General features: G+C 41.7%; 1 protein-coding gene across 1 annotated transcript; it reads left to right on the forward strand.

Annotated features, from left to right (window-relative positions):
- The first annotated feature begins 2,610 nt into the window (after window positions 1-2,610).
- LOC310777327 (zinc-binding protein A33-like) lies at window positions 2,611-6,581 on the forward strand. Its single transcript, XM_083637658.1, has 3 exons — window positions 2,611-2,673; window positions 3,677-3,802; window positions 4,604-6,581. Exon 3 carries the CDS (start codon window positions 4,621-4,623, stop codon window positions 6,004-6,006), a length of 1,386 nt encoding a protein of 461 aa, XP_083493784.1. The 5' UTR covers window positions 2,611-2,673; window positions 3,677-3,802; window positions 4,604-4,620; the 3' UTR covers window positions 6,007-6,581.
- The last annotated feature ends 8,239 nt before the right edge of the window (window positions 6,582-14,820 follow it).

Genomic DNA, 14,820 nt, shown 5'->3' on the forward strand with positions numbered 1-14,820 from the left:
GTTGTTTAGCCTGTGCTAAAAGTTTTAGTCAGGGAGGAGACTTGAAGAGACACATGAGAGTCCACACAGGGGATAAACCATTTAGTTGCTTAGACTGTGGTAAAGGTTTTAGTCAGAAACCAAACTTGAACAAACACATGAGAGTCCACAGAGGGGATAAACCATTTAGTTGCTTAGACTGTGGTAAAGGTTTTAGTCAGAAACCAAACTTGAAGAGACACATGAGAGTCCACAGAGGGGATAAACCATTTAGTTGTTTAGCCTGTGCTAAAAGTTTTAGTCAGGGAGGAGACTTGAAGAGACACATGAGAGTCCACACAGGGGATAAACCATTTAGTTGCTTAGACTGTGGTAAAGGTTTTAGTCAGAAATCAAGCTTGAAGAAACACATGAGAGTCCACACGGGAAAAACCATTTAGTTGTTCAGCCTGTGCTAAAAGTTTTAGTCAGGGAGGATACTTGAAGAGACACATGAGAGTCCACACAGGGGATAAACCATTTAGCTGTTCAGGCTGTGCTAAAAGTTTTAGTCGTAAAGGACAATTGAAGAGACACATGATAGTCCACATGGGATAAACCATTTAGTTGTTCAGCCTGTGCTAAAAGTTTTATTCAGAAAGCAAACTTGAGTCCACATGAGAGTCCACACAGGGTAGAAACCATTTAGTTGCTCAGACTGATCTTTTTCTTTATTTGTTCTAAAAGTTTTAGTCAGAAAGAAAACTTGAAGCACATGAGAGTCCACACAGGGTAGAAACCATTACTCGTGCAAAATGTTGGTGATACAGGAGAATGGAAGAGACACAGGGGAAAACCCTTTTAGTTCAGTTCAGGGAGTGGGAAAATGTAATAGAAATGGGGGGGGGGGGGTGTTTGTGATGCTGCCTTTTGAGGCCGAAGACAGAGAAGGATTCATGGTGCCTCGTTTTGGCTAATTCAAAAAAAAAAGTCTGCCGTCCTTTCAGTCGTTTTGTTCTTTCTTCTACTTGCCTTATTGTTCATACAAAATGTATCGTTTGAGTTGATGAATAGATCGTGCTGTTACTACTTACTTGCCTGTGCTTGTATGGATTAGCTGTTGCTATGTTCGGGGTGGAGGGGGTCGGAAAGGGGAAAAGAAACCCTGGTTTTAAAAAACAAAAAATATTAGATCAATACTGTATACCATGAAACTACCGGCATGTAACTATTGACTGTAACAGTTTGCTTGAATGAATAAATCAGCCTTAGCTGTTATAGGTTTGTTTTTGTCGAGCTGGTGCTGTAGTTTCAGGATCCCCGTGGGTCCTTGAAATCATTGAAAGTTTGTGAATTTGAGAGGGTGGGGGATCAAGGCCTTGAACATTTTTGAAAATACAGTAGACATAAATAGATATGGGTCATTGCAAGTGCTTGACTTTTTATATTTTGTGCAAGAATAGAAATGGAAGTTCTTTTGATATATATATTTATGTATATATATGTCACGAGTTGGCGAAAATGAATGGGGAACTTACTTCCGGGGCAATGACATCACGAAAAGTCACGTGACTGTTGAGCTCTATTGCAAATGCATTCAACATTATTTTGCTCGAGTGACATCATTGATAACGTCACAACTGCCTGATGACATCACAGTTGTGAAATTGCGTGACATCACTTCCAGTTGAGTGACATCACTCACACGAGATGGCAGGTGAGTCTGCCTAACCCTAACCCCTTCCAGGTGACTACATCTCAGGTGAACTCTCGTGCTCATACTGACAGTCACTTAAGTCATGTTTCTCAGTTTCAACCTAGAGATGTTTGCATCTGCTGTGAGACTTGCGGTTCACACACCTTATAACGAGAGATGCCATCTTTCTTTGCGTAGTACTGCTTTGCATTTCTCAGTAAGTATAGGCCTACAGCAGTTTCAGCTATGTGGTAGAAGACTGCACAGAAGACCATCGTATTTAAAAGTCAATATTGCTCCTTATTGGCACACGATAAACTAACAATTAGTGTTTGTTTATGGTAATTATACCAAGCTTTTATTAATTTGACATTGATGCATCTTTGTAATTAGAATTGGCTAAGTGGTGTCTGCTGCGATGTCTGTGGCCAGTCATAATTGTGATGTCATCAGTGATGTCACTTGAGCAATCAGAGATGTCATTACGTCCCGATCAATTGTGATTTCATCAGTGTAATAAATCCTTCCTGGTATGAGCCGATGACGCACAGTTGCACAATGGGGCCTAGGTGGGTGGGCGGTGTCTGTCAGTCCAGAGTCTCCAGCTTAATGAACCAAGGGCACGAGATTCCTATATTGTTTAAAATGCCTTTAATATAATAAAGGGGTTCTTGTAATGCGCTTCTAAAATCTCAAATAAACCTAAATATGTCCTAGGAACTTGAGGAATTCTAATTATAATATGTAATGTATTTTTCATTGGTGTCAGGCGTGTGTGTGCGTGTGCGTGTGTGTGTGTGTGTGTGTGTGCGTGTGCGTGCGTGTGTGCGTGAGAGAGAGAGGGAGGGATCGATCGATCGTCTTTTCCACACTCCGGAGCAGAAGGTGGCGGTAATGCACCAATAACCCGGATGCCAACCGTCGTAAACCAAAAAGAATAAGAAGAGGAAGAAGTGAAACAGGTCAGGAAGAAGATCGGCTTTCCCCGAGGCGTGGAAGGCACTGATTTATCTTAAACGGTATGGTAAGTTTCAGTATTTTAGTGTTATTATCTCTAAAAGCTGTGAAAAGTCTAACCCCACCGAGGTGTACCCGCTAACGTTACAGTAAAGGTTACATTATAGCAGGTCTGTAGCTGAAGCATCTGAAGTCACTCACAGTCTTCCATTGTTTTCATTCTAAGAGTTTATTTTAGTTTTCGAATCGATATAAACACTGGCTCTCATTGCTTTCAACAATGCATGGCTGCATCGACGAACACAATATATCATTGAACACTATTTCTAGACTAAAGCCACAACATCGCAGTTGTATCAAAAGTGATTCCACTGGGCTCACGCGGTCGCCATGTTGGATCAGATTCCATAGGACTGGCTGGGTTATAATCTGGAGCCTAGGCACTGGTAACAATGGATAAGGCTATCACACACACACACACACACACACACACACTATCCGTACACCATGTATTATAGTTTAGTGTAAACTATAATACATGGTTTACGGATAGTGTGTGTGTGTGTGTGTGTGTGATATCCTTAGGCTAGGCCTAAACAAGATATTAGACATAACCAAACATGTATAAACATCGAGTAACACACACACACACACACACACACACACACACACACACACACACACACACACACACACACACACACACACTGACTGTAATAACGTCTGATTGAATGTACACATTCATGCACAAATGACATCACTGGCATCAACTAAATCGGATCAACTCTCAAGAACTGTCAAAACAGTTTTAGGATGTGTGTGAGGTCATGTGCAAAATCAGCATGGTTTTTGTGGAAGTTCTCATTTATTGCATATTTTAACTGGGCGGGCGGGGTGGGCTGGCTCTCATAAGGGGTTGGGTTGGCGCAGGTCTTAAAAATCCTGACCTGTGTGTGTGTGTGTGTGTGTGTGTGTGTGTGTGTGTGTGTGTGTGTGTGTGAGAGAGAAAAGGACAGACACTCACCACTGGTCTGACAAAGCTCCATTCCATGTCTGATTCAACAGAGAAACCAGGAAACAGAGGCTCTCATTCTTCCACTTCTTCCTGAGCAGACAGACGAGAAGATTCACCTCAGCTACAGGAAGGAATACTGCCACACTCCAACCTGCTCCTGACTCCTCAGAGTCAATGTGAGTTTTAGAAGAACCAGGGATTCTTAAACCCCCCTCCAGTGTATTTTGAGATTTTTAAGATATTTAATATGTTTTGTGTCATTTCCTGACTATGTTGATTAGCCGCATTGTTCGCCAAATATTCTTTTTGCAAAGAACTTAATTTTGTTTGCTGTTGCTAAATTGGGCCGATAATGTATGACGATAGACAGTTTTCACAGAATTGTGTTGCAACAGGAAGTATAGTAAGCTGGGTCAAATTTTGAATGTTTATGTTGAGTTGAAACGTTTATATGGAACGATATCGAATTGTCATACATCATGTAACTTTAGCCTATAGTTACACGTATGACAATTCAACTGTGACTCAGGACGAGCTAGCATGTTATCTAGCTTGCTAGCTCTTAGCTACATTAGCTAAGGCCGCTGCCTGCTGTAATAAGCTACTCTGGCTCAAAATGCCACGGAGTGACTCAAACAGCTAGCAAGTACAAGTCATGCTGACTTCAATGCTGAAATCAGTTTTGAAATCGCATTGCTCCGTCATTGAGAAATCTACAAGCTAATGCGGCTCTTCCCTCCAGCTAAAGTGTGGAGGAATGTCCGTGAATACTGTTTCATACGCACCGGCCGGTTTACCTTGGACAAATCGCGTCACACAGAATCGGATTACATGCGGTGCAACTATTAACCACATGCCCACAGAGTGTTTGAAAGAGAAGACATTAACCCATTAAACGGTTAGTAAGACTGACTGACTTTCACTGAATTTTCGTGAGCGTACTGACTGTTTGGCCTGTTTCCTCTGTCTGTTTTTAGCTTCACTCGGAGAGAAAATGGCTTCCACATTTGAGGAGAATCTCTCCTGCCCTATCTGCCATGAAGTCTTTAAAGATCCTGTCCTCCTGGCATGTAGCCACAGCTTCTGTAATACCTGTCTGCAGGAACGTTGGAGAAGCACACAAATGCGTGAGTGTCCCGTTTGTAAGGCTACATCTTCACAGAGGAAACCACCTTGTAACTTGGTGTTGAAGAACCTGTGTGAGGCTTTCTTACTGGAGAGAGATCAGAGAGCTTCAGCCGAGCCTGAGCCTTTCTGCAGTCTGCACAATAAGAAACTCAAGCTCTTCTGTCTGGACCATCAACAGCTAGTGTGTCTCGTCTGTCGAGATTCAGACACGCACACCAACCACAGATTCAGACCTATCGATGAAGCTGCACGGGATCCCAAGGAGGAACTTCAGGAATCACTGAAGCCCTTGCAGGAGAAACTCAAGCAGATTATTAAAGTTAAAGAAGAGTGTGATCAAACAGCTAAACGCATTAAATTCCAGGCCAAACGCACAGAGACGCGGATTAAGAAGGAATTTAAGAAGTTTCACCGGTTTCTTCAAGAGGAAGAGGAGGCCAGGATCGCTGCTGTGAGGGAGGAAGAGGAGCAGAAGAGCCAGACAATTGAGGAGAAGATTGAGGGTCTGAACAGAGAGATCGCAGCTCTTTCCGACACAGTCACAGCCATAGAGAAGGAGCTGAGCGCTGACATTGCTTCATTCCTGCAGAACTACAAGGCTACAGTGGAGAGAGCCCAGCGCCCCCTGCCCGATGATCCACAGCTGCTTTCAGGAGCTCTGCTAGATGAGGCCAAACACCTGGGCAACCTGAGCTTCACAGTCTGGGACAAGATGAAAGAGATTGTCTCCTACGCTCCTGTGATTCTGGACCCAAATACGGCATCTACAAACCTCGTCCTGTCTGAAGATCTGACCAGTGTGAGATGTTCATTTGTTAAGAGACTGCTTCCTAAAAACCCAGAGAGGTGTATTAGATCCGGCATCTTGGGCTCTGAGGGCTTTGACTCGGGAACTCACAGCTGGGATGTTGAAGTTGGAGGCAATGTACATTGGTTACTGGGTGTAGTTGCAGATTCTGACGAGACGAAGAAAAGCCTATTGTCTAGATTATGGGGAATATCATTCCGTGGTGGTAAATACCAAATATTCCTCCCAGAAGATCCAGGCACTGTCAGAGATGCTACTCTCCCAGGGAAGAAGCTCCAGAGGCTCACAGTGCATCTGGACTGGAACAGAGGAGAACTGTCATTCTCCGATTCTGACACTAACACACACATACACACCTTCAGACACACTTTCACTGAGAAGATGTTTCCATACATTGAAACTGGAGATTTGCGCCTTCTGAAGATATTACCCAGTGTAGCCTAGTCACAGCTTCATTCTGTTAATTCCTGTCTACAGGAATTGTGGAGAAGGAAGCACATGTGTGAGTGTATAGTTTGTAACGCTACATCTTCAGAGTAAACCACCTTGTAACTTAGTGTAGACCAGCACAATTAGAGATGATGGTGATAACTGATTCATTGTTTTTCATAATTCCGATGATAGTTTCTATGATTATGTTATGATTTAATGAAAGGGGTGGGATTATAAAAGTTTATACTTCTTCCCACTCCCTTTCAAATATGCTAAGAAGTGAAAAAAAAGTGAGACCTTTGTTTGTTTTTTATTCTGTAAATTGTAAATGTTGTTCTTCTTGCATATTTGAAATGAAATGAAATAATTAGTGATGTTGCATGTGCAATATGCATCCTGGATATAGTTTGTTACAATAGCGTTAGCTCAAATGCTAATGTTAAACAGTATGTGCATGGACAATGCTAACGCCATTATAGTGCCATGTTCTGGGATGTACAGTAAAATAAAAACAATTTGGGTGGTCTAACCTAACCAAAAGTGTAAAAAAAATACAAATGAAATTGACTCAGGGGCCACACTGAGTGAGGGCTGCCAGTTACCCACCCCTGGCCTATATCAATTGTTTTTAAGCTCAATAAAGACTGTCTGAATTTATCCCACTTGTCCTGTAATTTGAAATCTTGCAGGACACGTCGTGCACCTGTTTTTTCCTAGCGGAAACACTGGCCTAGGTACTGCATGTGAAAGCTTGCTGGTTTTGGAGTAGATATTCTTTGCAAGTAAATTGGGTGTAAGTTTTGCCGCAGCTTGCAATGTGTGAAACAGAAAAATTATTCCAATGAGTAAAGTAGTTGTTCCTTAATGATTAAGAAATGTCAGTTTGTGAATATATTAATCATTAGTTAGTTACTGATTAGTCGTCAATTCCTGAATAGATGGTTAATGATTAGTAGCCTAAATGTGAGTTTGTGAATATATAGAGTAGTTAATCATTAGTTAATGATTATTTTGTTGGTATATCAAAGCTGTTCACTCCAAAGAGTGACTTATTCATTATTACTTAACACCACTTACCTTTATCGTTCCCCCCTTAAGTGCTGCTCCAGAGTTGTTACTGCGAGTACCGAATCATTACTTATTACCTGACCATTAGTTATTCTTTTTGTGTACCCTAATGTAAAGCGATGCATCATACTGAGTAGTCAACAGTGTTGCGGAGTAGTGAAGTACATGTAGTTGAACTATTCCATCCAAATACTACTTCATGTCCAAGTACTTAGGTATGTTTCAGCCAAATACTACTTCTGTCTAAGTACTTGTGTTTTAAAGCACAGAATATACCTTCAAAACTATAAGTACTTGGACAGAAAGTAGTATTTGGGTGGAATATACCTTCAAAACTATAATACTTGGTCTCCGGCTCTACAGATCCATAGTATGGCTCTACCGACTAAGCTGTGTTAACAGGCTGGTTAGCTCAGTTGCTAGAGAACCATACTTAAACCCTTTGGGGCTGAGGGTTCAAATCTCACCTGGAACAAGTCTTGGTTTTATTACGTATATGTTGTTTCACTTTACAATAGGCAGTGTTGGGCAGTAGCTTGCTACAAGTAGTGAAGCTACATAGCTTAACTACATTTCTCAGTAGCTTGGTGGTAGCTTCACTACTTTTGAACCAAGTAGCTTTTTCAGTAGCTAAGCTATTTATAGACCCAAGTAGCTTGTAGCTTCCCGCAAAAGCTACAAGCTACTCGCCAGAGAAAATCCATGAGCAAAGCACGCAGTGGAGATTTCTGCTGCGGTTTGGATTAAACAGGAGGAGACATTGCATATGTCAAGTGTGCCTGTGTAGCAGTGGTGGCTGGTGAGCTTGGAAACAGGGGAGGAAGCTAGTGCGGCACTAGCCCCTTTTCCTTTTATAAAAGTAAAAGGTTTTCTGTGCAAGGCGAATAGAAACTCACGTCATATTAATATAATTCAAATACTATTCAACTTAAAAGGTCCCTTCAAAACATATTTTAAGATGCATAAAGACTATACTTTAATCGTCTAGTCTTAATCACTATGGCCCACTAGCTCAGAGAGTTGGATTGCTGTCTAGCAGTTTGGTGCTTGTGGGTTTGAGCCACAGTGACTTTTGAGGTTGTGGGTTCGAGCCTCAGTCAGTTTTGAATGTCGACAGCCAGAGGAAAGAGTCATTTAAAGCCCTGAGAAAACCTCATTCAATCAGTCTGACTTGGTGGCACAGAGAGTAGGCTTGCTGCCCGGCAATATTGAGGCCTCAGCCACTTTTGCGGTCGTGGGTTCGAGCCTCAGTCAGTTTTGAATAATGACAGGCAGAGGGAAGAGACAAGAGCGCCCGGAGAAGAGCTGTGAGTGTGAAGGGCAGCTGGTGGTGTGAAGGAATAATACACACAGTGACACCGGGGCCAGAGGTTGTGGGTTCTAATCCTGTTCCGCTGGCACTGCCTGGAGCTAAGGGGGGGGATGTTCTCCCCCCTGACCTCTGCAGAGACATGAGCAGAGGGTTATGAGACAGAAAACCACAGAGAGCTGAAATTTTACTGACATCGGAAATATGTTTTCTGGTTGCTCCTCCTGGCTGCTGCTAGGCGTAAAAATAACATTTTGAAAAACTGCTCTAGACTCAGTATATGACATGTCTGGATCTCTTTGCAGTCTGTCCACAGTGTCCATTTCAGTGGATCTGTAGGAGGCGCTGTGTCGCTCTGTGTATCTGCCTGTAGGAGGCGCTACGCTGGTGATGTTAAAGACAGGGCAGTGCTGTATTATGTCTCCTCCATCAGGAATCAAACCAACAGTCTACCTGTCAGACAGAGACAGCGAAACAGCCGCTCAGCTGACTGAGCTATGAGCTGTTGGGAGTTAAGCTTCTGATTTCTACACACTGTATTCACACTGACAATAACACAACATAAAGAGTGAGACAGGTGAGATTTCTACCAGTGAGTTTAGCTAGAGTCAGGGACTGACTAGTCTCCTTCATCAGCTTATTTATATCAGTGTTCAAACTACTGGTGATGATAAAGAAGGATCACTGCTGCAGCTTATAATGTGAGTACTGCCCCAAAAGATTTGGGCGTTTTTTTTTCCCCGTGTGCGCGCCATACCTGTATACAGTGTGGCATAATTGTGCTTTAAGTAAAACAGTTGTCTAATGGTAAGTAAAGGCGAAATGAATTATGCAAAGGACAAATAATATGAAAACGAATAAGCAAGAATATGAAAATGGATTAAAAAATGCACATTTTAAATTGCATTTTGCAAATCAGCATCAGTCTTTCATTTGTCAAATTAATTAATTTAATTTAAATGGCTCATTTATAAGCATTTTTATTAATAAGGTTTATAAATAGTTTTATCAAACAGCTCATTTAAAAGCATTTTTTTCTTCTAGAAGCCGTCTGGAAGGTGATGTAGCCTACAGTAACCTAAGCGAAAAGCACATTAGATTGTGCACAAAAGAAATCCATGCAGTCAGCAGAGAAATCCTTATCCAAAGCAAAAGATTCCCACCAGGAATAAAAGAACAGACACCGAATTGGGCACTGGGTGGGCAATTTCTCTCTCTCTCTCTCTCTCTCTCTCTCTCTCTCTCTCTCTCTCTCTCTCTCTCTCTCTCTCTCTCTCTCTCTCTCTCTCTCTCTCTCTCTCTCTCTCTCTCTCTCTCTCTCTCTCTCTCTCTCTCTCTCTCTGCTGTCCTCTTCCCCCTTACGTCTAGCTTGACGGTGCAGCTGAGCTGATAAACGCCGACTTGTTCAACGAGCAACAGGTTAGCGGATGTAATAGATAACATCATTATCAGTACAGGGGGACACACTCAACAGTGCTGCTGCATCAACATGTTAGTTACATTCCAATTAATCAACTTTGGAGCGTTATTTACCCCCCCCTTCCCGACATCCTAGGTTGACATGCTTCGTCCCAATCGATTCCTTATTTCTTCTAAATTATTAGGCTACAGACCGCTTTATAGATCCACACTGTTACAGCAGGCAACATCAAACTTAAGTTAGTTAGTTAGTCTGTCAGTAAAAGGCTTGATGGATGAACAAATCAATCAAAAACACTTCACTACGTCCAACATAGGCTACAAGATTCGTTGCAATTTGCTATGCAAATTGCTGTTTCGTTCCACGCTGGTTCCGCGCTGCCAAATTCAGTTAAAAAATGTGCGAGTTTAAGATCGCCAAATGGCGGGCTATTCAGCATAAAACAATATAATACGAAAAAGTAGCACTGCTTGGTGGACGCCGAATTTAGTATAAGACCCGGATAACTCGAACTGAATTGACTTACTTGAATATCCATGCAGTCTGTAGCCGGTGCGAGTGCAGCCGATGAGGTTAAATTATCCCAGTGTTTGCTTGTGAGCCTCTGTCCTCCGTGTGAACCACGCTGCCCTCTCTAAACTCCGCGTAATACAATGCAACGACTGTCTGGCTTGTGAGCTAACTTACTGCTTGATAATATAAAAGATAGTATAAACAGGTCAATGGGCCACTTCCAAAAGGACTAACCCAATGAGTGAGCTGGAGCACACGAAGTCACTTAAATAAATTTACCGTAAATTCCGGACTATAAGCCGCGGCTTTTCCCCCGTTTTTTGGCCCTGCGGCTTATATAACGGTGCGGCTTATCTATGGATTTTTTCAGAAAGAAAAAAAAAAATACAAATAAAATCTCTCTTTTTTAGCACTCTTTCTAACTATAAATCCACTTCTGTTTTAATTTCCTCTCTTGCCCTCTTTTCACCACACCGCGGACACTGTGTGCACTGTAAAAATAAACAAAGGTGGTGTTGTGTTATGTTGTTTTGTTGAAATGTTACGGTAATACGGTAAATGGGAGCTTCCTCAAACAGCCATCTCTTTCCCGACAATCCCCTCTGTGCGTGACCCCTTACATATGGTAATTACGGTAAGCAAACGGCCACTCGGCCAACAACTCCCTCCCCCGACTACCAGGAGAAAATCACAAACTTCGGCGAATTCACACAAAGGAAGATCAAGGAATATTCCATCGAACCGGAGCAGATCATAAATATGGATGAAGTGCCTTTGACGTTCGACCTGCCACTCACTCGGACTGTTAACAAGAAAGGTGAATCGTCGATCACATTGAGAACCACTGGGCACGAGAGAACGAATTTCACTTGTGTTCTGGCCTGCTCTGCATCTGGAGTAAAGCTGCCGCCAATGGTGATTTTTAAGCGGATTACGATGCCGAAAGAGAAAATTCCCAGTGGGATATGCCTCAGAGTCAACAAGAAAGGGTGGATGATGGAAAGTGTCATGAAGGAGTGGCTGGCTGAGTGCTACGTCAAGCGCCCTGGAGGATTCTTTCACCAAAAAAAAGCTTTGCTCGTTCTCGACAGCATGAGGGCTCATATAACAGATTCCGTGAAAGCAGCCATCAAGACCACAAACTCCATTCGGGTTCCGAAAGGCTGGACTGCTGCGTGATGATGACGCCGGCACAGCTGGGCGCCTTCAGAGGCTGTTCGATTCCGACACCGACAGTGACGAAGAGGAGTTCCTTGGTTTTGAGAGTGACAACGAAGGAGAGAGGAGAGTGGTTGACGAAGCCACCCTGAACCTGTTCGTTTCCGACACTGAAGTTGAGGACTTTGCTGGTTTCAGTACGGAGGAAGAAGAGGAAGACGAGGATTAGTGACTTGACTTTGACTCTGACTCTGTTTTTGATGCTGCACCTTCACCTAAAAGATGAAGACAAGGATTACGGTACCTGGTTTGATTGTTGACAGCACCTTTTGTTGAAATGTTAATAAATGGGAGCTTCCCCAAACAGCCATCTCTTTCCCGACATTCCTCTCTGTGCACGAACCCTTACATATGGTAATTAAACATCAAAACACCCGCGGCTTATAGTCCGGTGCGGCTTATATATGTAAAAAACAGTCAATTTTGCTGCTGCGGCTTATATACCGGTGCGCCTTATAGTCCGGAATTTACGGTAATAAAGGTACAAAACTGACGTTTCGACGCACACTGCGTCTTCTTCAGAGTCAGGTTTTGACTCTGAAGAAGACGCAGTGCGCGTCGAAACGTCAGTTTTGTACCTTTATTAAATTTATTTAAGTGACTTCGTGTGCTCCAGCTCACTCATTGGGTTAGTCCTTTTGGAAGTGGCCCATTGACCTGTTTACATTGTTTTGTCCTGTTCTGAGAGCACCGACCTCCCTCTGTGGAGGGGTTGAAGCGCAGGAGATTCCTTCTACAATATAAAAGATAGGTTAATAGGAAAAGAGAAAGGGGAAAATATAGGTGCTACTGTCTGTAAATCTATCTATTAGCCTGTCAGGTCTTCATTTCCTGTATTTCCAATGGAGCGCTGCGGATTCAACACGATTTTCAGACGTAGGCTATTCAGCATTGGACAATACAGAATGTCAATCACTGTCAGCCATCTATCCAACCAACAACCAATTAGATTTCACCTGGTTTAACCAGGGTAAGGGCGTGCGAACCTCCAGCTCAATGTGATTGGTGGGAAAACACATCACTCTCACGTGTTTCTGTCAGGTTTCTGTGAATTGCAAGTGTTTTTCAACCAATCATATTTTTCATTAGATAAATGACCAAATAAATAAACACCCACAGGGCGAAGTTTTTTTATCTGCCTACTAAAGGCTGGGACCAGGGCCAGAGTGACTCTCTGCATGGAGCTCTCCTTTCCATCAGTTCAGGTCACTGTTGTTTAAGCATATAAGAATATAATGAATGGAAAAATGAGCGTCTGCACATAAGAAAAAACACATTTGATTGATATTTTATTATAAAAAAAAAATTGAAAAATGAAAAAAAAAAAAAAAAAAAAAAATTATAATATTTTTTTTTATATAAAATCCCCAATCTAATAGAGGAGGACCATCCTCCTATGCCTCACTGGAAAACCCCCTCTGCTGTGTAGCCAATAAAGCACTTCCAGTTCCATTATGATGGACAACAAGACAGTGTTGTTGTTTCATCCTTGCTTTTTAGCATCCTTGCCTCTCTTACAGCAAGACCCGGCACTACTCTGCCTCTGACTGGGTTGGATTTAGGCAATGAAGACTGACGATTGGTTAAGGGTAGGGCAAAATATGTCATGTGCTGGCGAAGTCACATCAGCAACGAACTTTGAAAGATGACAGACCCAGAGGGAGCCACTGGCAGTGATGAAGAAGACTTTCAGGTTTTATTGTCTGTTTTTGAATATTGTGCCAGTGAGAGTTTCAGTGTGTTTTATAATATACCGTAAATTCCGGACTATAAGCCGCACCTTTTTTCCCATTTTTTGGCCTTTTTTGGCCCCTGCGGCTTATATAACGGTGCGGCTTATCTATGGATTAAAAAAAAAAAAAATCTCTTTTTTAGCACTCTTTCTAACTATAAATCCACTTCTGTTTTAATTTCCTCTCTTGCCCTCTTTTCACCACACTGTATGACACTGTATGACACTGTATGACACTGTGTGCACTGTAAATAACAACACAGGTGGTGTTGTGTTATGTTGTTTTGTTGAAATGTTAATAAATGGGAGCATTACATATGGTAATTAAACATTAAAACACAATAAAAAAAAAAAAAAAAAAAAATACCATTAAAACACCCGCGGCTTATAGTCCGGTGCGGCTTATATAAGAAAAAAATAGTCAACTTTGAAGGTGCGGCTTATACACCGGTGCGCCTTATAGTCCGGAATTTACGGTAATAAACAATCAAAATGATATTTTCTTTTACCTGCCTATTTGTTTGGTTGAAAGTTGTTCTACATGAAGTTAATTCAATGTGAGAAAAAAGTAGCTTTGATGCTTGTGCAAGCTGCTTTTGCTATGTTGCTCGTAGCTTAGCTTGCTACATTTCTCTGGGGATAGCTTCAATGTAGTTTAGCTATATTTAATTGAGAGTAACTGATAGCTTAGCTTACTACATTTTCCAAGTAGCTTGCCCATCACTGACAATAGGGTACACAAAAGAGTAACTTTGTACAGGTAATAATTAAGTAATACAATTAACTACTATACTCACAAACTGACCATTGACTAACCAACTAAATAATGAGTAATTACTCTACTAAGGAACTAACAACTAATCATGACCTAATGATTAACTACTATACTCACAATGTGACCTTAACTAATGATGAACTAATATATTCACAAACTGACATTTATTAATCATTAACAAACGATTAACTACTCTACTCATGGAGCTGACCGACTAATCAGTAACTAATGATTAACTACTCTACTCAGGAACTTAAAAACTAATAATTAACTAATGACTACCTACTCATTAACTATGATTAACTAGTGATTGACTAATGACAAATTATTCATTAACTACTCATTAACTATTAGTTAATGATTAGTTTACTAGTAACTACTACATTATTTGTGTACGTTATTGTAAAGTGTTACCGGATTTTCTTCTACGTTCCAAAATGTTTTTTCCCCCCTATGCTACAAAATAATTTGAAATGGCATTTATTTGGTTTTTGTATTCAAGGTAGGGACTTTTACACTGTAAGAAATGATGTAAGATTCATGGTGCACAGAAGTACAAACACCTCTTGTTAGATTTGAGGTCAATTAAGATATCTCGACAGAAGATATGAATTTTAGGGTTTTTCCTGCAAGATGACCAGCCGCTACTATGGACGCCCGACCAAGCCGGAGGCAACACGGGCCACGAACCTGCAACCCTCATGTTGGTAGGCAGGGATCCTCCCGCTACGTATATCATTTTCACAATTCCTGACTCTTCTATGGGACTGTTTTTTAGTGGAAGTCCCATC

This window comes from Poromitra crassiceps (genome assembly GCF_964638095.1).
Source record: "Poromitra crassiceps genome assembly, chromosome: 5".
In the NCBI taxonomy this organism is placed as follows: Eukaryota; Metazoa; Chordata; class Actinopteri; order Beryciformes; family Melamphaidae; genus Poromitra; species Poromitra crassiceps.